At 22.5% G+C, this 26,837-nt stretch overlaps 1 protein-coding gene across 2 annotated transcripts in view; it reads right to left on the reverse strand.

Moving 5' to 3' along the window:
* Positions 1–2,961: 2,961 nt before the first annotated feature.
* Cralbp (Cellular retinaldehyde binding protein) overlaps positions 2,962–26,837 on the reverse strand; it is a 41,032-nt gene continuing 17,156 nt past the window's right edge. For both annotated transcript variants that reach the window (XM_075306492.1, XM_075306493.1), the window contains exon 2: positions 2,962–4,241. In XM_075306492.1, coding sequence (XP_075162607.1) covers positions 3,232–4,203 — 972 coding nt within the window. In that variant the 5' untranslated portion in view covers positions 4,204–4,241 and the 3' untranslated portion in view covers positions 2,962–3,231. The remainder of the gene's footprint in view (positions 4,242–26,837) is intronic.

Genomic DNA, 26,837 nt, shown 5'->3' on the forward strand with positions numbered 1-26,837 from the left:
CAATTTTAACAAAATTTTCTACAGAAATAAAATTTTGACAATATTTTCTATAGAAATAAAATTCTGACAAAATTTTCTATAGAAATAAAATTTTGGGCAAAAAAAATAAAATTGTGATAAAAAATTAAATTTTGATAAACAATTTTTATAGAAATAAAATTCTGGCAAAATTTTCTACAGAAATAAAATTTTAACAAAATTTTCTATAGAAATAAAATTTTGACAAAATTTTCTATAGAAATAAACTTTTGACAAAATTTTCTACAGAAATAAAATGTTGACAAAATTGTTTACAGAAATAAAATTCTGACAAAATTTTCTACAGAAATAAAATTTTGAAATAATTTTCTATAGAAATAAAATTTTGACAAAATTTTCTATAGAAATAAAATTTTGACAAAATTTTCTATAGAAATAAAAGTGACAAAATTTTCTATAGAAATAACATTTTGGAGAAAAAAATTCTATAGAAATAAAATTGTGATAAAAAATTTTTATAGAAATAAAATTCTGACACAATTTTTACAGAAATAAAATTTTGGAGGAAAAATTCTATAGAAATAAAATTTTGATAAAAATTTTCTATAGAAATAAAATTTTAACAAAATTTTCTATAGAAATATAATTTTGACAAAATTTTCTACAGAAATAAAATTTTGACAAAATGTTGTATAGAAATAAAATTTTGGAAAAAATGTTCAATAGAAATAAAATTTTGACAAAATTTTCTATAGAAATAAAATTTTGAAAACATTTTCTATAGAAATAAAATTCTGACAAAATTTTATATAGAAATAAATTTTTTACAAAATTTTCTATAGAAATAAAATTTTGACAAAATGTTCTATAGAAATTATTATTCTATAGAAATAAAATTTTGAAAAAATTTTCTATAGAAAAAAAATCTGACAAAATTTTCTATAGAAATAAAATTTTGATAAAAATTCTTTATAGAAATAAAATTTTTACAAAATTTTCTATAGAAATAAAATTTTGATAAAAAATTTTAGAGAAATAAAATTCTGGCAAAAATTTCTATAGAAATAAAATTTTGATAAAAATTTTCTATAGAAATAAAATTTTTACCAAATTTTCTATAGAAATAAAATTTTGACAAAATGTTCTATAGAAATTATTATTCTATAGAAATAAAATTTTGAAATAATTTTTTACAGAAATAAAATGTTGACAAAATGTTCTATAGAAATAAAATGTTGATAAAATTTTTTATTGAAATAAAATTGTGACAAAATTTTCTATAGAAATAAAATTTTGACAAAATTTTCTATAGAAATAAAAAAATTTTCTATAGAAATAAAATTTTGGAAATTTTGGAAAAAAAATTCTATAGAAATAAAATTTTGACAAAATTTCTATAGAAATAAAATTTTGACAAAATTTTCTATAGAAATAAAATTTTGGCAACATTTTCTATAGAATTAAAATTTTACCAAAATTTCCTATAGAAATAAAATTTGGAAAAAAATTTCAATAGAAATAAAATATTGATAAAAATTTTCTATGGAAATAAAATTTTAACAAAATTTTCTATAGAAATAAAATGTTGACAAAATTTTCTGTGGAAATAAAATTTTGATAAAATGTTCTATAGAAATAAAATTTTGAGAAAATGTTGTATAGAAATAAAATTTTGGAAAAAATTTTTACAAAATTTTCTATATAAATAAAATTTTGAAAAAATGTCTATAGAAATAAAATTTTGGAAAAAAATCTATAGAAATAAAATGTTGATAAAATTTTTTATAGAAATACAATTTTCACAAAATTTTCTATAGAAATAAAATTTTGACAAAATTTTCTATAGAAATAAAATTTTGACAAATTTTTCTATAGAAATAAAATTTTGATAAAAATTTTCTATAGAAATAAAATTTTGACAAAATTTTCTATAGAAATAAAATACTGACAAAAATTTTTATAGAAATAAAATTTTGGAAAAAAATTCTATAGAAATAAAATTGTGATAAAAAATTTTTATAGAAATAAAATTCTGGCAAAATTTTTATAGAAATATATTTCTGACAAAATTTTTTTTTGAAATAAAATTTTGGAAGAAAAATTCTATAGAAATAAAATTTTGATAAAAATATTTTATAGAAATAAAATTTTGATAAAAATTTTCTATAGAAATAAAATTTTAACCAAATTTTCTATAGAAATAAAATTTTGAAAAAAAATTTTTCTATAGAAATAAAATTAAAAAAAAAATTTCTATAGAAATAAAATTTTGACAAAATTTTCTATATAAATAAAATTTTGATTGGAAAAATATCTGAAAAACTATCATTTTATTCCATTTATTCCATTTGAAAAATTGTTCACCAATATACCTTTTACAATTTTAAGCGTACTTTTTGATACACTTCCCCCATCTCAGTGGGCGATTGTTGTAGTGGCACTTACGAGTCTGTGCTAGCGATGAGAATGAAATGGAATTTTGCAATGCTGACAGGGTGCAGCACATATTGATATATGATCTTGAACTAAAACCATTGAAGTTACAAAAAATGCAAATACCAAAGTGTAGACCTATTTATAACGGCGCTTCGCCGTTATAAATACCGCAGAGCCACTTTCCGCCATTTGAAGACCATAATTCGTGCCAAAGGCAAAAAAATTCGAACAAATTTAAACTAATATTATTTCGGACATTTTTTGGCCAATAAAATTCAAAATACATGAACAAAATATAGCGATTTATTTTATTGCGTTACATATCAGCCACCCTGTAGTGTTAACACAAAGTTGCAAACACGAAAATCTAATACACCCCATTTCAAATCGTTCCAATCGTTCGCGACAATATCCGGAAACGTTAAAAGTTCCGTATATAACCTGTGTGATACGGTACTATCGACTGTAGAATTATTCTGTCCTAAATTCTTCCTCATCCTCTTTTGAAATATTTTTTAAACACAAAAAAACAAAATCTATAAATGGTTATATTTTTAACATTTGTCTCAATTTATTTTTCAAAAAATTGTTCTATGTTCGTAATGGTATTATATGAATATGGGAATATCATGTGATCTTCACTTATGCTTAAAAAGTGATGTGGTGCAAAGAAAATTCAAATCGAAATTCTTCTAATTTAATACGAAAAAGGAGAATAACATTTGATTTGTTTTCTAAAATAGCTATAAAACTAAAAAGGTCCTTAATGTAAATAATAAAATGTTCTTAATTGCTGGAATCTCCTTGCGTAGTACCTTAGTCAAATTCCAATTTACGAAAACTTCCTTCTATAGATTCTATTTGTGAAACAAATGTCGGCTGTTGACTGGACTTTTCAGCATTATGTGAACTTCTGTGTTGGATACCACGATCATTGATCAATCTCATTTCATCCAATCGCACAATGGTATCACGTTTCTCCAACAGTTCTTGTTTCCATAATTCGACCATTTCTTTTTGGGGGATTTTTCCACCCATTTCCAAAGGCAAACATTCGGGATCGACATTCATATCCTTATAACTGGTATAGATATTGACACGACTGCTAATTTTAGGGCTAAGGCGATTTTTAATAAAATCAATAGCCCACTTTATAGTGGAGGGAACATTAACCAAATGTATCTCCTTGTGTCTCATGGGCAACGATTGCTCACCCCATTTGAAGATGCGTCCAAATTCGGTAGGATTCCACATGGTAACATGGGCAGCGGAGGTGCCTGTACAATCACCAACATGAACTATGCCGGTTATTTGATTTTGGGGATCTTCCAATAGACATTCATAAGCCAAAAAGTGTGCTTTTGCCTGTTCCGCAGATGTGTATTTCTTGGCATCGAAACATTGAGCATTTATCAGAAGAACACGGCGTCCCATACTATCTCGCTTGGGTGAAGCATAAATGTAACCACTGGTAATGACATCATTTAGTTTAGCATCGTTGATATCCAACTGAGTACTCAAATGTGGGAATGATCGACGAATATTTAAATATTTAAGTAGCGTCTGTTGGGCCATGGGTACACTGAATTTTTTGGCCCGAAGAAATCGTAAGAGGAAATTATCATCATCGCGCACATTTTGCACATCCTCATTTTTGGCCAACCAATTGCGCATTTGTTCCAAACATTGATTTCGTGTGCTTTTATCCTCACGTAATTCGCTTTTGGCAATTTTCAATAGGCCCTCAGTGAGTGCAATTTCATTCTGATCCATGGTAATATCTTTCATTTTGAAACTTTTGAGCTCAAAAAAATGCGAGGGAAATCCTAAAATTACAAAAAATATATATCTTAATAAAATAATGAATAAAAAATTACACAACTATAATTATCTATATTTACATATACAATATTATAATTTTATTTCATATTTCATATGGATTTTTATATTTTTGGGAATTATCATGAATTAAGCTCTGGATCACAAAGTCTAGGAGATATGGGCAAAATAAATTTTTCATATAAAAATTTAGATTTTTTTGGGATTTTAATGGAATTTTCGATATTGTGAAGGGTGATCACAAATAATAATCTTTTTCGCATAAAATCCGTAGTTTAGGAGATATGAGCACAACAAGGTTTTTTCTCTATAGCAATCTCGATTTTCCTTGATTTGGATGGAATTTCAAATTTTTTGAGGAGTAATGACGAATTAATCTTCTATGGGACACATAGTATAGAGATACGAGTAAAATAAGATATACATATAAACTTTTCAATTTTTTTTCAGGATATGGAAGTAATTATTAGATTTTTTGAAGGTGATCACGAAAATTTGTGGAAATAAAATTTTGATAATTTTTTTTTAGAAAATTTTCTAAAAAAATAAAATTTTGAGAAAATTTTCTATAGAAATAAAAATTTGAGAAAATTTTCTAAAGAACTAAAATTTTGAGGAAATTTTCTATAGAAATAAAATTTAAAGAAAATTTTCTATGGAAATAAAATTTAAAGAAAATTTTCTATAGAAACAAAATTTTAACAAACTTTTCTATAGAAATACTATTTTGAGAAGTTTTTTTTTTGAAATTAACATTTGGAGACAATTTTCTATAGAAATACAATTTTGAAAAAAATTTCTATAGAAATTAAATTTCGAGGAAATTTTGTATAGAAATAAAATTTCGAGAAAATCTTTCAAGAAATAACATTTTGAGAAAATTTTCTATAGAAATAAAATTTTGAGAACATTTTCTATAGAAATAAAATTTTGACAAAATTTTCTATAGAAATAAAATTTTGACAAAATTTTCTATAGAAATAAAATTTTGAAAATAAAAATTCTATAGAAACAAAATATTGAGAAATTTTTCTATAGAAATAAAATTTTGAGAAAATTTTCTATAGTAATAAAATTTTGAGAACATTTTCTATGGAAATAAATTTTTGACAAAATTTTCTATAGAAATAAAATTTTGACAAAATTTTATACAGAAATAAACTTTTAAAAAAAAATTCCATAGAAATAAATTTTGAGAAAATTTTCTATAGTAGTAACATTTTGAGAAAAGTTTTCTATAGAAATAACACTTTGAGGAAGTTTTTTATAGATATAAAATTTTATGGAAATATTCTATAGAAATAAAATTTTGACAACATTTTATACCGAAATAAACTTTAAAAACAGTTTCCATAGAAATAAAATTTTGAGAAAATTTTCTATAGTAGTAACATTTTGAGAAAAGTTTTCTATAGAAATAACATTTGAGAACATTTTCTATAGATATAAAATTTTGTGGAAATATTCTATAGAAATAAGGGGAGTATGGCCAAAAACTCTACAATCGGTAATGCCGGCCTACCAAAATATCAATCTATCTACCATTGATGGAGACGTTTTAAATGCCGATAACAACGCCCTTAGTTATTTATATAAGTTCTAGGAAATTTCATCTAATGATTGATTTGTCTTCAAAAGATTGAAATGAAATATGTGCTAAATATACCGTAGTTTTATATGTATCTCAAAAATGTCACAAAATAAACCAATTATTGTCTTATTGGCTAATCAAAAAACTACATTTTAAAGGAGAGCGAAAATACACTTTTAATGGGTCACAAACATGGTTGCCACAGTTGGTAGAATTCCACCAAAAATGGTAGAATTTTTACTGTTTTGTAGATCGGTAGAATTCACAAATTTTTGAAAATTTTTTTTTTCTAAAGAAAATTTTGACAAAAATTTGCATAGAAAATTTTGACTAAATTTTCTATAGAAATAAAATTTTGAGAAAATTTTCAATAGAAATAAAATTTTGATAACATTTTCTACAGAAATAAAATTTTACTAAAAAATTTTTTATAGAAATAACATTTTGACATAATTTTCTATAGAAATAAAATTTTGACAAAATTTTCTATAGAAATAAAATTTTGACAAAATTTTCTATAGAAATAAAATTTTGACAAAATTTTCTATAGAAATAAAATTTTGAAAATAAAAATTCTATAGAAACAAAATATTGAGAAATTTTTCTATAGAAATAAAATTTTGAGAAAATTTTCTATAGAAATAAAATTTTGACAAACTTTTCTATAGAAATAAATTTTTGAGAAAATTTTCTATAAAATTAAAAATTTGAGAAAGTTTTCTATAAAAATCAAATTTTGACAACGCATTCTATAGATATAAAATTTTGACAAAATTTTCTATAGAAATAAAATTTTGAGAAAATTTTCTCTACAATTAAAATTTTGAGAAAATTTTCTATAACAATAACATTTTGAGAAAATTTTCTATAGAAATAAAATTTTGAGAAAATTTTCCATAGATATAAAATTTTGTGGAAATATTCTACAGAAGTAAAATTTTGACAAAATTTTATACAGGAATAAAATTTTGACAAAATTTTCTACAGAAATAAAATTTTGAAAAAATTTTATACAGAAATAAACTTTAAAAAAAATTTCCATAGAAATTAAATTTTGAGAAAATTTTCTATAAAATTAAAATTTTGAGAATTTTTTCTTTAAAAATCAAATTTTGGCAACGCATTCTATAGATATAAAATTTTGACAAAATTTTCTATAGATATAAAATTTTGTGGAAATATTCTAGAGAAGTAAAATTTTGACAAAATTTTATACAGAAATAAACTTTACAAAAAATTTCCATAGAAATTAAATTTTGAGAAAATGTTCTATAGTAGTAACATCTTGAGAAAAGTTTTCTATAGAAATAACATTTTGAGAAAATTTCATATAGAAATAAAATTTTGTGAAAATTTTCTATAGAAATAAAATTTTGTGAAAATTTTCTATAGAATTAACATTTGAGAAAATTTTCTATAGAAATAACATTTTGAGAACATTTTTCTATAGAAATAAAATTTTGAGAAATTTTTCTATAGAAATAAAATTTTTGACAAAATTTTCGTTAGAAATTAATTTGTGAAAATTTTTTCTATAGAAATAAAATTTTAAGAAATTTTTCTATAGAAATAAAACTTTGAGAAAATTTTCTATAGAAATAAAATTTCGAGAAAATTTTCTATAGAAATAAAATTTCGAGAAAATTTTCTATATAAATAAAATTTTGAAAAAAAAATTCTATAGAAACAAAATATTGAGAAATTTTTCTATAGAAATAAAATTTTGAGAAAATTTTTTCTAAAATTAAAATTTTGAGAAAATTTTCTCTAAAATTAAAATTTTGAGAAAATTTTCTATAGAAATAAAAATTTGAGAAAATTTCCTATAGATATAAAATTTTGTGGAATTATTCTATAGAAATAAAATTTTGACAAAATTTTATATAGAAATAAACATTTGACAAAATTTTATACAGAAATAAACTTAAAAAAAAATTCCATAGAAATAACATTTTAAGAAAATTTTCTATAGTAGTAACATTTACAGAAAAGTTTTCTATAGAAATAACATTTTGAGAAAATTTTCTATAGAAATAAAATTTTGTGAAAATTTTCTATAGAAATAACATTTTGAGAAAATTTTCTATAGAAATAAAATTTTGAGAAATTTTTCTATAGAAATAAAATTTTGAGAATATTTTCTATAGAAATAAAATTTCGAGAACATTTTTTATAGAAATAAAATTTTGATAACATCTTCTATAGAAATAAAATTTTGACAAAATTTTCTATAGAAATAAAATTTTGAGAAATTTTTCTATAGAAATAAAATTTTGAGAAATTTTTCTATAGAAATAAAATTTTGAGAATATTTTCTATAGAAATCAAATTTCGAGAAAATTTTCTATAGAAATAAAATTTTGACAAAATTTTCTATAGAAATAAAATTTTGACAAAATTTTCTATAGAAATAAAATTTTGACAAAATTTTCTATAGAAATAAAATTTTGACAAAATTTTCTATAGAAATAAAATTTTGACAAAATTTTCTATAGAAATAAAATTTTGAGAACATTTTCTACAGAAATAAAATTTTGAGAAAATTTTCTCTAAAATTAAAATTTTGTGAAAATTTTCTCTAAAATTTAAATTGTGGAAATATTCTATAGAAATAGAATTTTGACAAAATTTTATTTTGAAATAAACTTTTGACAAAATTTTATACAAAAATAAACTTAAAAAAATTTCCACAGAAATAAAATTTTAAGAAAATTTCCCATAGTAGTAACATTTTGAGAAAAGTTTTCTATAGAAACAAAAATTTTGAGAGAAGTTTCTATAGTAGTAATATTTTGAGAAAATTTTCTATAGAAATAACATTTTGTTTAGTTTTGTTAGTTGACCTTTGGAATTTTACAATTTTGGGATTATTTGTTTGGCTTGAGGTCATGGACTAATGAAAAATGCTGGTGTTAATGTTTTTCATTACTTTTTATTGAAATATTGCTGTTCTCGGATATTTCGATACACCATCGGTGATCATCTTAAGCGAGATATTATATTTTACAAACTAATAGACTTTCTCCTTACAATGCTCATGACTAATGAAAAACATTAACACCAGCATTTTTCATTAGTCCATGACCTCAAGCCAAACAAATAATCCCGAAATTGTGAAATAACATTTTGAGAAAATAAAATTTTGACAAAATTTTATACAGAGGTAAACTTAAAAAAAAATTCCATAGAAATAAAATTTTAAGAAAATTTTCTATAGTAGTAACATTTTGAGAAAAGTTTTCTATAGAAATAAAATTTTGTGAAAATTTTCTATAGAAATAACATTTTGAAAAAATTTTCTATAGAAATAACATTTTGAGAAAATTTTCTATAGAAATAACATTTTGAGAAAATTTTCTATTTATATATATAATTTTCGTTAGAAATTAAAAAAAGAAAAAAAATCTTGAGAAAATTTTCCATAGAAATTAAATATTGAGAAAATTTTTTATAGAATCGGTAGGTAACAACAATTTTCGTTATCATTATCAACTTATTTGTGTGGCAATAGATCAATATGTAAACAATCGATAATGACGTCACATTAATGAGTCATTACATACAAGTATACTAGGCTGAATATTTAACATCATTATAAAGCCTTTTGAAACAATTCTCTAAAAACTCTGTTTTCTCCACAACTAGCATCAAGCATTACAATTGGATCACCCCTTATGGCCCTTCTTACAATTTGAAAAGATTTGTGTACATTGTTATTTTAATTATTAACATGAACTTGAACTAATTCATATTTGCCGTGATGGACTTGAACTAATTTGAAATTTGCCATACTCCAATGAATTCGATTATTTATTTCTCTGTCCGTCCTCCATTGGTAGTTTATAGTCACGTCAGCAATGTTAATTAAAAGTGCGTCGCTTTCTGGCTATAAAAAAAGAGGTTTGTTGTAAACCAGACTTGATATGGTCAAATGCTAGCCATTGTTTTTATTAGTAGGAATGACCAGTGGAACATCATCAAAGAAACAAACAAAATACATTTATATGGAATCTACAAAATGTTCAATAGGTAGGGGGATATCGATTTCGGTAGGCTAAACTAAGAGGTTAGCAACGATATATGATAATGCAGGGTGGCTGATAGAAATATAAATGCAACAAAGAAAAGCGATATATATTTTTTAATTTATTGTTCAAAAACAAAAAATGTCGCCAATAACATCGAATTTTAGAATCATTTGTTCAAATTTGCTAACTTTGGCAAAAATTATGACCTTCAAACGACCGGCAAAGCCATCACACGCTGCGGCATTTTAACCCATTCACGTTGTCTTGAGATAATTTACACTTTGTTATTTTTTTTACGACACGGTCGATGTATACAAGCTAAAAGTGGACATTGGTCTATAGTTATATATAGCCCACAGATAAATCGATCCCTAATCACACAAAAATTGGTCCATATCAAGTTCATAATTGTATATATCCCCCATATAACCGACCCCCATATTTTAATTCTGGCTCTCTACGTATCTTGCAAAAAGTCCATATCGATTCGTAATTATTTGTAGACTTACCTACACATACCTTTTTTGTCTAATATATACCACGTATGGACTAACTTACAATTTAGAAAACGATTTAAGATACCACAACCCGGATCGTATGAAATTTGCTTCTCTTAGAGGGTCTGCAAGCCAAATTTGGGGGTCCGTTTATATGGGGGCTATACGTAAAAGTGGACTGATATGGCCCATTTGCAATACCATCCGACCTACATCAATAACAACTACTGGTGCCAAGTTTCAAGTCGATAGCTTGTTTCGTTCGGAAGTTAGCGTGATTTCAACAGACGGATGGACGGACATGCTCAGATCGACTCAGAATTTCACCACGACCCAGAATATATATATACTTTATGGGGTCTTAGAGCAATATTTCGATGTATTACAAATGGAATGACAAAGTTAATATACCCCCATCCTATGGTGGAGGGTATAAAAGAAAAACAAAAAATATACATTAAGGGACGAAATTGATCATGAAATATAAAAACTTATATGCAGTTTGTTTATTTAAATCAAAAATCTTCTCTTTATTTTTAGGTACATTTCCCTTTTCCCTTAAGATGTTGATGAAGGACGCAAATTTAAAAAATTCGTGTCTTAAATTAAATGAGAAAATTTTTAAAGTAAAGTTTTTGAAAATTAAATTTTTTTTTTACGAATTTTTTCTTAAAATTGTGTCCTAAAATTTAGGTTGTATAATATTTCATATTAGGTCATTATTTTTTTTTAGTGTATATATTTCTTGTAGTTGATAGAAACTTCGTAAAGGGAGTATGGCCAAAAACTATACAATCGGTAATGTCGGCCTACAAAATATCAATCTATCTACCATTAATGGAGAAATTTTAAATGCCGATAACATCGCCCTTAGTTCTTTATATAAATTCTGGGAAATTTCATCTAATGATTGATTTGTCTTCAAAAGATTGAAATGAAATATGTGCTAAATATACCATAGTTTTATATGTATCTCAAAAATGTCACAAAATAAACCAATTATTGTCTTATTGGCTAATCAAAAAACTACATTTTAAAGGAGAGCGAAAATACACTTTTAATGGGTCACAAACACGGTTGCCACAGGTGGTAGAATTCCACCAAGAATGGTAGAATTTTTATTGTTTGGTAGATCGGTAGAATTCACAAATTTTTGAAAAAATTTTATTTCTAAAGAAAATTTTGACAAAAATTTCCATAGAAATAAAATTTTGACTAAATTTTCTATAGAAAGAACAAATTTTGAGAAAATTTTCAATAGAAATAAAATTTTGAGAAAATTTTCAATAGAAATAAAATTTTGAGAAAATTTTCAACAGAAATAAAATTTTGAGAAAATTTTCAATAGAAATAAAATTTTGAGAAAAATTTCTACAGAAATAAAATCTTACTAAGAAAATCCTTTTCTATAAAATTTTAACAAAATTTTCTATAGAAATGGAATGTTGACAAAATTTTCTACAGAAATAAAATGTTGAAAAAATTTTCTATAGAAATAAAATTTTACCAAAATTTACTATAGAAATAAAATTTTGATAAAATTTTCTATAGAAATAAAATTTTGAGTAAATTTTCTATAAAATTAAAATTTTGACAAAATTTTCTATAAAAATAAAATTTTGACAACGCATTCTATAGAAATAAAATTTTGAGAAAATTTTCTACAGAAATAAAATTTTGAGAGAATTTTCTAAAAAAATAAAATTTTGAGAAAATTTTCGCTAAAATTAAAATGTTGAGAAAATTTTCTACAAAAATAAAATTTTGAGAAAATTTTATATAGAAATAAAATTTTGAGAAATTTTTCTATAAAAATAAAATTTTGAGAGAATTTTCTATAAAAATTTTTTGTATAGAAATAAAATTTTGACAAAATTTTCTATAGAAATAAAAGTTTGACAAACTTTTCTATAGAAATAAAATTTTGACAAACTTTTCTATAGAAATAAAATTTTGAGAAAATTTTCTATAAAATTAAAATTTTTAGAAATTTTTCTATAAAACTAAAATTTTGACAACGCATTCTATAAAAATAAAATTTTGACAAAATTTTCTATAGAAATAAAATTTTGAGAACATTTTCTATAGAAATAAAATTTTGACAAACTTTTCTATAGAAATGAAATTTTGAGAAAATTTTCTATAAAATTAAAATTTTGAGAAATTTTTCTATAAAAATAAAATATTGAGAAATTTTTCTATAAAAATAAAATTTTGAGAAATTTTTCTATAAAAATAAAATTTTGACAACGCATTCTATAGAAATAAAATTTTGAAAAATAATTTTCTATAGAAATAAAATTTTGACAAAATTTTCTATATAAATAAAATTTTGAGAAAATTTTCTATTTTTTTTTCTAGAAATAAAATTTAGACAAACTTTTCTATAGAAATGAAATTTTGGGAAAATATTCTATAAAATTAAAATTTTGAGAAATTTTTCTATAAAAATAAAATTTTGACAACGCATTCTATAGAAATAAAATTTTGAAAAATAATTTTCTATAGAAATAAAATTTTGACAAAATTTTCTATAGATATAAAATTTTGAGAAAATTTTCTACAGAAATAAAATTTAGACAAACTTTTCTATAGAAATGAAATTTTGAGAAAATTTTCTCTAAAATTAAAATTTTGAGAAAATTTTCTACAAAAATAAAATTTTGAGAAAATTTTCTATAGAAATAAAATTTTGAGAAATTTTCTATAAAAATAAAATTTTGAGAAATTTTTCTATAAAAATAAAATTTTGACAACGCATTCTTTAGAAATAAAATATTAAGAAATTTTTGTATAGAAATAAAATTTTGACAAAATTTTCTATAGAAATAAAATTTTGACAAACTTTTTTATGGAAATAAAGTTTTGAGAAAATTTTCTATAGAAATAAAATTTTGAGAAATTTTTCTATAAAAATAAAATTTTGACAACGCATTCTATAGAAATTAAATTTTGACAAAATTTTCTATAGAAATAAAATTTTGACAAACTTTTCTATAGAAATAAAAATTTGAGAAAATTTTCTATAAAATTAAAATTTTGAGAAATTTTTCTATAAAAATAAAATTTTGACAATGCATTCTATAGAAAAAAAATTTTTACAAAATTTTCTATAGAATAAAATTTTGAGAAATTTTTCTATAGAAATACAATTTTGAGAAAATTTTCTGTAGAAATAAAATTTTGACAAAATTTTCTAAGTAATAAAATTTTGGAAAATTAGATTTTTTTGTTTAGTTGTTTTTTGTTAAAGTTTTCTCCACATTTTGGTAGATTTTTGAGGCTCGAATGGCAACCGTGGTCACAAAACCCTCTAAACTTTTCCAAATGATTTATAATTTGGAAAATCTTACAGTTGTAAATGTAACATTTAATTGTAACATTTTCGAGATCTATACAGCCCGAATCAAGGCTTATTCATAACCATTTTAGCTTTCGTAACAATGACCTTATTTTTAATACAACTATAAAACTTTAAACTAAAAGTTATAATTCAACTGTATGGAATCTTTATAAAAATTTAACACTGAAGATTAACCACATGATAAGTAAGAGATTTTTCATAATGATTTTGTTCATTACATACAAAATGTGAACTTGTGCAATTGGGCACATGGTTATTTGTATAAAATTGGCCTTAATGTTTCGTTTTCGTTTGTAAACATTGTAAGTAATAAAACATGGGAAATTGTAGTTTTTAAAAAACAAGCGTAAGAGCAATAGTATATAATTAAAAGAGCTCATAAAAAATCTTAAAAGATGTAATAAAAAAAAAAAAATAATAATGTTCCACTTCAACTATGCGTCACTCGACATGGACTGATATTCACTTGGAATTAGTGGTAATTACACGCATATGTTCATCTTGATCAAGAAGCAAATATCGGACAAAAGCACTGTATATTGTTTGTTTTTTATTGTTGGAAAGACAGTTACACTGCATATTGCTTTTATTTATTGCGAAAAAATGTAATATTGTATCTCACCTATACTTCCTACCTTTTAAGTCTAAGAAATTTTACCAAAACTTCCGATACCCATAACAAATGAATAGACCCTTTGGATAAGGAGTTGCTTTTAAGACACTATTATCGACTGTTTACAAATTAGAAATTCTTTGCCATGTGTTTTTTGACGATTTTTTTAATGCTGCTACATTGCAAAACGGTGTTATTGGCACGCAAACATAATTTCCAACAGAGTTGTATATCGAACTTTAGATCACGGTTGCCATTCGTGCCAAAAATAATCTATAAAAATTTTAAGACACTTTTTACCAAAATTCTACCAACATAAAAACAATTCTTATTTTGAAGCTGTTGATCAAATGTTTGTGGTTAGAATAAAAATATGTTGGTTTATTCGAAAGAAATATTTCCTACTGAATTTATAGAAAATTTTGTTCACATTTTTATATTCAAATTCTGTAGACAATGTTGTCAAAATTTTATACCAATAGACAATTTTGTTAAAATTTTATTCCTATAGAAAAAAATTAGTTAAATTAATTTAATATTGTATCTCACCTATACTTCCTACCTTTTAAGTCTAAGAAATTTTACCAAAACTTCCGATACCCATAACAAATGAATAGACCCTTTGGATAAGGAGTTGCTCTTAAGACACTATTATCGACTGTTTACAAATTAGAAATTCTTTGCCATGTGTTTTTTGACGATTTTTTTAATGCTGCTACATTGCAAAACGGTGTTATTGGCACGCAAACATAATTTCCAACAAAGTTGTATATCGAACTTTAGATCACGGTTGCCATTCGTGCCAAAAATAATCTATAAAAATTTTAAGAAATTTTTACCAAAATTCTACCAACATAAAAACAATTCTTATTTTGAAGCTGTTGATCAAATGTTTGTGGTTAGAATAAAAATATGTTGGTTTATTCGAAAGAAATATTTCCTATTGAATTTATAGAAAATTTTGTTCACATTTTTATATTCAAATTCTGTAGACAATGTTGTCAAAATTTTACACCAATAGACAATTTTGTTAAAATTTTATTCCTATAGAAAAAAATTAGTTGCATAAAAAATTTTGTCAACATTTTATTCCAATAGACAATTTTGTCAAAATTTTATCTCTATAAACATTTTTGTCAAAATTTTATCTCTACAGAAAATTTTGTCAAAATTTTATCCCTATAGAAAATTTTGTCAAAATTTTATCTCTATAGAAAATGATGTCAAAATTTTATCTCTATAGAAAATTTTGTCACAATTTTATCTGTATATGAAATTTTGTCAAAATTTTATCCCTACAGAAAATTTTGTCAAAATTTTATCTCCATAGAAAATTTTGTCAAAATTTTATCTCCATAGAAAATTTTGTCAAAACTTTATTTTAATAGAAAATTTTATTTCTATAGATAATTTGTCACAATTTTATTTCTATGGAAAATTTGGCCGCAATGTTACTTCTACGAGAAAATTTCTTTGGAAAATCTTGTTAGAATTTTATTTATAAAGAAAATTTTGCCTCAGATTAATTTCTATAGAAAATTTTGTCAAAATTCTATTTCTATAGAAAATTGTGTCAAAATTTTATTTCTATAGAAAATTTTGTCAAAAAAATTATATCTATAGAAAATTTTGTTAATATTTTATTTCTATGGAAAATTTTGCCAAAATTTTATTTCTATGTAAAATTTTGCCACAATGTAATTTTTATGGAAAATCTTGTCAAAATTTTATTTCTATAGAAAATTTTGCCTAAGTTGTATTTTTATAGAAACTTGTGTCAAAATTTTATTTTTATAAAAAATGTTGTCAAAATGTTATCTCTATAGAAAATTTTGTCAAAATGTTATCTCTATAGAAAATTTTGTTAAAATTTTATTTCTATGGAACATTTTGCCAAAATTTTATTTCTATGGAAAATTTTTTCAAAATTTTATTTCTATAGAAAATTTTGTCAAAGTTTTATTATTATAGAAAATTTTATTTTTATAGATAAATTGTCAAAATTTTATCTCTTTGGAAAATTTTATTTCTATAGAAAATTTTGTCAACATTTTATTTCTATAGAAAATTTTATTAAAATTTTATTTCTATAGAAAATTAATCAAAATTTTATTTTTATAGAAAATTTTATTTCTATAGATAATTTGTCAAAATATTATTTCTATGGAAAATTTTGTCAAAATTATATTTCCTTGGAAAATTTTGCCACAATGTTATTTCTACGAGAAATTTTCTATGGAAAATCTTGTTAACATTTTATTTATAAAGAAAATTGTGTCAAAATTTTATTTCTATAGAACATTTAGTCAACATTCTATTTCTATAGAAAATTGTGTCAAAATTTTATTTCTATAGAAAATTTTGTCAAAAAAATTATCTCTATAGAAAATTTTGTCACAATTTTATTTCCATGGAATTTTTTGCCAAATTTTTATTTTACCACAATTTTATAATTTTACCAAAATTTTATTTCTACGAAAAATTTTGCCACAATGTAATTTTTTGGGAAATTTTATTTCTATAGAAAATTTTGCCTAAGTTTTATTTTTATAGAAAATTGTGTCAAAATTTTATTTCTATAGTAAATTTTGCCTAAGTTTTATTTTTAAAGAAAATTTTGCCAAAATTTTATTTCTATGGAAAATTTTATTTCTATAGAAAATTTTGTCACAATTTTATTTCTATAGAAAATTTTATCAAAATTTTATTTCTATAGAAAATTTTGTCAAAATTTTATTTCTTTAGAAAATTTTGTCAAAATTTTATGGTTATAGAAAATTTTATTTCTATAGATAATTTGTCCAAATTTTATTTCTATGGAAAATTTTGTCAAAATTATGTTTCTTTGGAAAATTTTCCCACAATGTTATTTCTACGAGAAATTTTCAATGGAAAATCTTGTTAAATTTTTTTTATAAAGAAAATTGTGTCAACATTTTACTTCTATAGAACATTTTGTCAAAATTCTATTTCTATAGAAAATTGTGTCAAAATTTTATTTCTATGGAAAATTTTGCCACAATTTTCAATAGAAAATTTTGTGAAAATTTTATTTTTATAGAAAAAGAAAATTTTGTCAAAATTTTATTTCTATAGAAAATTGTGTCAATTTTATTTTTATGGAAAATTTTGCCAACATTTTATTTCTATGTAAAATTGTGCCACAATGTTATTTCTATGAAAAATTTTGCCACAATGTAATTTTTATGGAAAATCTTGTCAAAATTTTATTGCTATAAAAAATTTTGCCTAAGTTTTATTTCTATAGAAAATTGTGTCAAAATTTTATTTCTTTAGAAAATTTTTTCAAGATTTTATTTTTATAGAAAATTTTGCCAAAGTATTATTTTTATAGAAAATTTTGCCAAAATTTTATTTCTATGGAAAATTTTGCCAAAATTTTTTCCATGGAAAATTTTATTTCTATAGAAAATTTTGTCAAAATTTTATTTCTATATAAAATTTTGTCAAAATTTTATTTCTATATAAAACTTTGTCAACATTTTATTTTTATAGAAAAATTTGTCGAAATTTTATATATATAGAAAATTTTGTCAAAATTTTATCTCTATCGAAAATTTTGTCAACATTTTATCTCTATAGAAAATTTTGTCAAAATTTTGTTTCTATAGAAAGTGTTGTCAAAATTTTATATCTATAGAATATTCTGTCTAAATTTTATTTCTATAGAAATTTTTGTCAAAATTTTATCGCTATAGAAAATTTTGTCAAAATTTTATCTCTATAGAAAATTTTGTCAAAATTTTATCTCTAAGGAAAATTTTGTCAAAATTTTATCTCTATAGAAAATGTTGTCAAAATTTTATATCTATAGAATATTCTGTCTAAATTTTATTTCTATAGAAATTTTTGTCAAAATTTTATTTCTATAGAAAATTTTGTCAAAATTTTATGTCTATAGAAAATTTTATCTCTATAGAAAATTTTGTCAAAATTTTATCTCCATATTGTCAACATTTTATTTCTATGGAAAATTTTGTAAAATTATATTTCTATGGAATATTTTGCCACAATGTTATTTCTACGAGAAATTTTGCCACAATGTTATTTCTATGGAAATCTTGTTAAAATTTTATTTATAAAGAAAATTGTGTCAAAATTTTATTTCTATAGGCCATTTTGTCAAAATTCTATTTCTGTAGAAAATTGTGTCAAAATTTTATTTCTATAGAAAATTTTGTCAAAATTTTATTTCTATAGAAAATTTTGTGAAAATTTTATTTTTATAGAAAAAGAAAATTTTGTCAAAATTTTATATATATATATATATATATCTAATTATACAATTATTTTTCGAGCTTTATGGACAGATATAGATTAAGGAACATGGTTAATAGAGCCATTGAAAAGAAAACGCCAGATACAAATCTATACACGCCTGGACTGTACATGTTTCGGTTCGGGCGAATGAACCTTTCCACAGCCTTTAGTATAGATCTGGCTGGGAGAGATGACTCAATTTTGGGCCCTTTATGCTAACTCCTTATGGAGAAAACATTTGGGAAATTTCCTCTTACAAATTGAATCATCTTTTCTCCCACTGTACATCATCTTTTCATATAACTTACAAGTCCCTTAATCTTATTTTTATTTCGTTTTGTTACATAGTAATGCAACAACACGAAATTTATTTTTAGAAAGCTAATTTGTTAGAATTCACCTAAGTGGAAAAATAATTGTATAATTAGATATAATGCATTTGGACGTCAATTGCCTGTTTCGGTATCAGGCTAACATGTAATATTATATATATATATAGAAAATGTTGTCAAAATTTTATTTCTATAGAAATTTTTGTCAAAATTTTATCTCTATAGAAAATTTTGTCAAAATTTTATTGCTATAGAAAATTGTGTCAAAATTTTATATCTATAGAAAAATTTGTTAAAATTTTATTTCTATAGATAATTTTGTGAACATTTTATTTCTATAGAAAATTTTTGTTAAAATTTTATGTTTATTCAAAATTTTTCAAAATTTTATTTCTATAGAAAATTTTGTTAAAATTTTATTTCTGTAGACAAATTTGTTAAAATCTTATTTCTATAGAAAATTTTGTCAAAATTTTATTTCTATGGAAAATTGTGCCAAAATTTTATTTCTATGTAAAATTTTGCCACAATGTTATTTCTACGAAAAATTTTGCCATAATGTAATTTTTATGGAAAATCTTGTCAAAATTTTATTTCTATAGAAAATTTTGTCAAAATTTTATTTCTATAGAAAATTTTGTCAAAATTTTATTGCTATAGAAAATTTTGTCAAAATTTTATTTCTATAGAAAATTTTGTCAAAATTTTATTTCTATAGAAAATTTTGTCAAAATTTTATTTCTATAGAAAATTTTGTCAAAATTTTATTTATATAGAAAATTTTGTGAAAATTTTATTTATAGAAAAATAAAATTTTGTCAAAATTTTATATATATATATATATAGAAAATGTTGTCAAAATTTTATTTCTATAGAAATTTTTGTCAAAATTTTATCTCTATAGAAAATTTTGTCAAAATTTTATCTCTATAGAAAATTTTGTCAAAATTTTATCTCTATAGAAAATTTTGTCAAAATTTTATCACTATAGAAAATTTTCTCAAAATTTTATTTCTATAGAAAATTTTGTCAAGATTTTATTTCTATAGAAAATGTTGCCTTAGTCTTATTTTTATAGAAAATTTTGCTAAAATTTTATTTGTATGGAAAATTTTATTTCTATAGAAAATTTTATCACAATTTTATTTCTATACACGCAAAAAAATAATTCTTTCCTCCCAAACGAAATTTTAGACAAACAAAGTTCGTTTCTCATTTGCTTTTCGCTGTAAGGAAGTGTATTTGGAAGAAAAGTATATACTTTTTGTGATAAACGTTTATTCTTTTCCAGGATGTAAAAACAATTTCATAAAGACTAGCTCAAAAAAAACATTATTTTCTTGCTAATTGCATTGTCCCTCACATCTTTCTCGCATCCACGAGGATTTTTAGTTCTTAACACCTTTTCCTGTAATACCAACAATGTAGAAGAAATTATACGATTTTATAAATTTTAAAATTTTTTTTACCTTTCGCCTGGACGGAGAATCGAACCGCGGACCATGCACATTGTAAGCCAACACACTAACCACTGAGCTATGTACCTGTTATGGTCATCAATAGATAAATATCCATATAAGTTATATTTATATAGCATAGCTTGCGGCGCCCACGAACCGAATAAACAAAGTTTATTTAACAGAAACAAACATTTAGTTTGGCACCGTGGAGCAGTGGTAGCACGTCCGACTCTCATGCCAAGGGTCGTGGGTTCGATCCCTGCTTCGGCCAAAGTTTTTTTTGCTTTTGTTTTTTTTTTTTTACCAATATTCCAGATATATTCGGAAGATTCCGAAAAAATGTTCAACATTACATTGTACTATATTAAATTTTGAACTGTAAAATGTGTCTTATTAAAGACCTAAAGTCAGAAAAGAACAGTGTTTGATATAAACGAAATGGACTGTGTTGTTATTTCAAAAATAACTTTTTTTATTGAAAAAATAAAAATTTTGTAACAAACGAATTTTTTTGGTGATAAAAGTTTAAAATTTTCGAAGCAATTCAAAAAACTCTAACAAAAGAAAAACGTTTTCGGTACACGTTTTCCAAACGTTTTTTTTCTTTGCGTGTAGAAAATTTTATCAAAATTTTATTTCTATAGAAAATTTTGTCAAAATTGTATTTCTATGGAAAATTTTATCAAAATTTTATTTCTATGGAAAATCTTGTGAAAATTGTATTTTTATAGAAAATTGTGTTAAAATTTTATTTTCTTTTTTTCGAAATTGAAGGCTATTTATGCCATACGCAGTTGTAAACAAATTTTTAAAATAAAATATCACTCCATATGATCCAAGGTTTCTTGAGATAAGCCACCTTAGGCGTACCCCTATGAGATCTTTTCAAACTTGTTAATTAACATGTAACATATATTTGATGTTTACTTAACTTTAGTCTGCAAATAAGAAGATGGTATTGTTTTTTTTTTCTATATTTAGTAATTAAGAATACTTAGCGATAGTATATGATTTATGTCTTTTTCCCATCAACCTGACATTTTCTTTTTGACAATAACCCTTCAAAAAGTGTAAATTGGAGATCAATGTAGAAATACAAAAAAAAAAACTTGTCATAGCATAGTCAACATATAGACATTAATACAAAAATTCATTTGTTTAAATTTTATAGGCTCTTTTTGTTGTTAATGCATCAGAAGGCCAATGGCCAATATTGACAGAGTCATAATTGATTGATAGATTGTTTTTATGGTTGGTAGTTTTGTTTGGTCAACATAACCCATTATAAAGTCTCTAATTATATAGTAGAATTTTATGTTTTTATCGATGAATTTCGATTAGCATAATGATTAATAATATTTGACTTGATCATTTATGTTTGATAGGGAAATTATTGTCTTTGGGATTTGATCAAAAGCACCATATGACTACATAAAGTCAGATATGATTTATATCGTGCAAAGATAATTATTATTATGTTACACTAAAGACATGAGATATTCGAGTTATAAATTAAGTTTGGAATGAAATCCCATAAGCCAAATGAGAACAAAATTGTCGATAATGACGTGCAAAATATATAAAACTTATGCTATACAATTTTTGTGATAAAAGTCTGAATTTTTCGTGGCGACACTCATCTTCCAAACTTTAATTTTGTTTGTCGATAATGACGTTCAAAACATATAAAACTTATCTCCATTAAGATCTATGCATTTTTTTTGTGATAAACGTTGAACTTTTTCCATAAAAATATTCAACAAAATTGGTTTTAATTTTTTTTTTAAGATTTTACAAAATTTCTCGTTTTCAACGTGAGCCACCTTAATACCTCGAAGTGTCGATTTATGCTTGTTAATATCAATAATAACATGATCGAAGAAACAATAAACCATCTGCTTTTTTGTGTATTTTTTGCTAGACAGCCAACTGTCAGTTCGCCTGATTGTCAATCTGAATAGTTTTGTCTTTTGTTGTATTTTCTTTTTTTTTTTTTGGTCAGCCAATATTACTTGTGGGACAAGGTCAAAGAAAGAATTTGGTTTTTTTTTCTGTGGTATGTTGTTGTGGGGGGTTCATTAATTTGAATAGATTATTTTTTCTGAATGCTGTATGAAGCTGGTATGTTGTAAGATTGTACTACTGTTGAAGTCATTCATAAATGAGAAGACCCGGGAAGCAGTTTGAGGGCCAAACAAGCATTTGACTGCCATGCTCATATAAAGATTATTTATTTTTAAATATAAATGGCCAGTCATTTATGTGGTTGGTGTAAGTTGAAGAGAGGTTTCTTAAGATTACCTTAAATATTTATAGATTTCTCATTGGAATTTTTGAATTTACACAATTTTTAATGATAATTTCAAACGGACGGATGGACGGACATGCTTAGATCGACTCAGAATTTCCCTACGACCCAGAATATATACTTTATGGGGTCTTGGAGCAATATTTCGATGTGTTACAAACGGAATGACAACGTTAATATTCCCGCCATCCTATGGTGGAGGGTATAATAATATAGTAAACTAATACAAAAAAAGCAAATAAAATATATAAAATATTTGTTGTTTTAAACTAGTGAGAAATAAAATTTTGGCAAAATTTTCAATAGAAATAAAATTTTGAGAAAAATTTCTATAGAAATAAAATTTTGATAAAATATTCTATAGAAATAAAATTTTGATAAAAATTTCTTAGACAAAAATTTTAACAAAAATTTCTATAGAAATAAAAGTTTGATAGAAATAAAATTTTGACAACATTTTCTATAGAAACAAAAATTTTGATAAGATTTTCTATAGAAACAAAAAATTTGACAAAATTTTCTATAGAAATAACATTTTGACAACATTTTTTATAGAAACAAAAATTTTGACAAAATTCTTTATAGAAACAAAAATTTTGATAAAATTTTCTATAGAAACTAATATTTGGATAAAATTTTCTATAGAAAAAAAAATTTTGAAAAAAATTTTCTATAGAAATAAAATTTTGGAAAAATTTTAACTTTTGGGTGATATTAATTTAATTTGAAAAATTGGTCCGCTGGTTCGACTGGTGTTCACTTCTGTGAGGTTGTACCTCACACCCACCTCAAAATCAAAGAGATATAGCACTTTACAATCAGCCACCCTGTAAGTACCATGCTTTTGGTTTGTGCCTTCGTTAGACAGCAAGAAAAAAGCAAACACACATTCAGAATTGTCAGACAAGACAATCTTTGGCTTTCACACAAAACCCAACGCTAATGTTTGTGGTTAATTTGACCAAAAATACCGGGGTGCTTTTTTCTTGTCCATAAGTTTGTGAAGGTATTTTTTCGAATTGATAGTTGGTAGGTAACAGCGATTATTGCGGTTTTCCAACTTGGTTTGTTTATGCTGCATATGGCAATACGAAATGCAGTCAAGCAACCCAGCAACAAGTCTTTAAAGGCCTATTGCAAGCTAGCTAATATTGGGCAATAGGTTTACCTATGATACAGGTCGAACTGTGAATATACTTAGAGCCAAGTGTATGTAGTTGGAGATCTTTAGATGCCAATGTATTTTCCAAATTTGGTTTGTCTTCTTTGCTTTGAAATTTTCGTCGGTGGGTAGATTATCTGTTTTATTGTTTGTTTTCTTTTCAAATCGTATTCCCGTTCCATATGAGTAATTTTACAAAATGCATACAGGTTTAAATTTTGCTATGGTCATATTAATCAAATTAGTGGATATAAATCAAAAATAACCCTATGCTGTGATTGATTTCTATGGGAATTAAAATAAAATCTTCTACTAATCCAAAAGTCCCAAGGTAATGATTTGACGCCAATCAGATTTCGATCAAAGTTAGATAGTGTAGATACACGCAAAGAAATTTGCTAGAAGGCACGGCAGAAAAACCTTTGAACCTGAAGGAGATAAATAAATTTTTGACAAAATTTTCTAAAGAAATAAAATTTTGACAAACTTTTCTAAAGAAATAAAATTTTGACAAACTTTTCCAAAGAAATAAAATTTTGACAAAATTTTGTATAGAAATAAAATTTTGACACAATTTTCTAAAGAAATAAAATTTTGACAAAATTTTCTAAAGAAATAAAATTTCGACAAATTTTTCTATAGAAATAAAATTTTGACAAAATTTTCTACAGAAAAAAATTTTGACAAAATTTTCTAAAGAAATAAAATTTTGACAAAATTTTCTAAAGAAATAAAATTTTGACACAATTTTCTAAAGAAATAAAATTTTGACAAAATTTTCTATAGAAATAAAATTTTTACAAAAATTTTCTATAGAAATAAAATTTTAATAAAATTCTCCAAAGAAATAAAAATACGAAATATTTTCTAACGAAATAAAATTTTGACAAAATTTTCTAAAGAAATAAAATTTTGACAAAATTTTCTATAGAAATAAAATTTTGAAAACATTTTCTAAAGAAATAAAATTTTGATAAACTTTCCTAAGAAATAAAATTTTGACAAAATTTTCTATAGAAATAAAATTTTATTAAAACTCTCTATAGAAATAACGTTTTGACTAAATATTCTATAGAAATAAAATTTTGACAACATTTACTATAGAAATAAAATTTAGATAAAATTTTCCAAAGAAATAAAATTTTGAAAAATTTTCTAAAGAAATAAAATTTTTACAAAAATTTTCTATAGAAATAGAATTTTTACAAAATTTTCTAAAAAAAATAAAATTTTGACAAAATTTTTTATAGAAATAAATTTTTGACAAAATTTTCTAACGAAATAAAATTTTGACAAATTTTTCTAAAGAAATAAAATTTTGACAAAATTTTCTATAAAATAAAATTTTGACAAAATTTTCCAGAGAAATAAAATTTTGAAAAATTTTCTAAAGAAATAAAATTTTGACAAAATTTTCTCAAGAAATAAAATTTTGACAAACTTTTCTAAAGAAATAAAATTTTGACAAAATTTTCTATAGAAATAAAATTTTAACAAATATGTTTATACAAATAAAATTTTGACAAAAGTTTCTATAGAAATAAAATTTTGACAAAATTTTCTACAGAAATAAAATGTTGACAACATTTTTTATAGAAATAAAATTTTGAAAACATTTTCTATAGAAATAAAATATTTACAAAAATTTTCTATAGAAATAAAATTTTGACAAAATTTTCTATAGAAATAAAATTTTTATAAACAGTTTCTATAGAAATAAAATTTGGAAAAAAATTCCTATAGAAATAAAATTTTGACAAAATTTTCTATAGAAATAAAAATTTGACAAACTTTTCTAAAGAAATAAAATTTTGACAAAATTTTCTATAGAAATAAAATTTTAACAAATATGTTTATACAAATAAAATTTTGACAAAAGTTTCTATAGAAATAAAATTTTGACAAAATTTTCTATAGAAATAAAATTTTGACAAAATTTTGTATAGAAATAAAATTTTGGCAACATTTTCTATAATAATACATTTTGACAACATTTTCTATAGAAATAAAATTTTGACAACATTTTCTATAGAAATAAAAGAAATACAATTTTGAAAATATTTTCTATAGAAATACATTTTGACAACATTTTCAATAGAAAAAAAAAATTGACAACATTTTCTATAGAAATAAAATTTTGACAAAATTTTCTAAAAAAATAAAATTTTGACAAAATTTTTTATAGAAATAAAATTTTGACAAAATTTTCTATAGAAGTAAGTTTTGACAAAATTTTGTGTAGAAATAAAATTTTGACAAAATTTTCTATAGAAATAAGATGTTTACAAAAATGTTCTATAAAAATAAAATTTTAATAAAATTCTCTATAGAAATAACATTTTGACAAACCTTTCTATAGAAATAAAATTTTGCCAAAATTTTCTATAGAAATAAAGTTTTGAAAACATTTTCTTAAGAAATAAAATTTTATCAAACTTTTCTAAAAAAATAAAATTTTGATAAAATTTTCTATAGAAATAAAATACTTGACAAAATTTTCTATAGAAACAAAATTTTGACAAAATTTTCTAAAGAAATAAAATTTTGAAAAAAATTTCTATAGAAATAAAATTTTAACAAATATGTTTATAAAAATAAAATTTTGACAAAAGTCTCTATAGAAATACAATTTTTACAAAAATTTTCTATAGAAATAAAATTTTAATAAAATTCTCTATAGAAATAACATTTTGACAAACATTTCTATAGAAATGAAATTTTGACAAATTTTCTAATGAAATAAAATTTTAACAAAATTTTCTATAGAAATAAAAGATTGGCAACATTTTCTATAGAAATACATTTTGACAAAATTTTCTATAGAAATAAAATATTTGGCAAAATTTTCTATAGAAATAAAATTTTTACAAAAATTTTCTGTAGAAATAAAATTTTAATAAAATTCTCTACATAAACAATATCTTTCTTTCTAACAAATCTTTCTATA

Source organism: Haematobia irritans, chromosome 4 (assembly GCF_050003625.1).
Source record: "Haematobia irritans isolate KBUSLIRL chromosome 4, ASM5000362v1, whole genome shotgun sequence".
Taxonomy (NCBI): Eukaryota; Metazoa; Arthropoda; class Insecta; order Diptera; family Muscidae; genus Haematobia; species Haematobia irritans.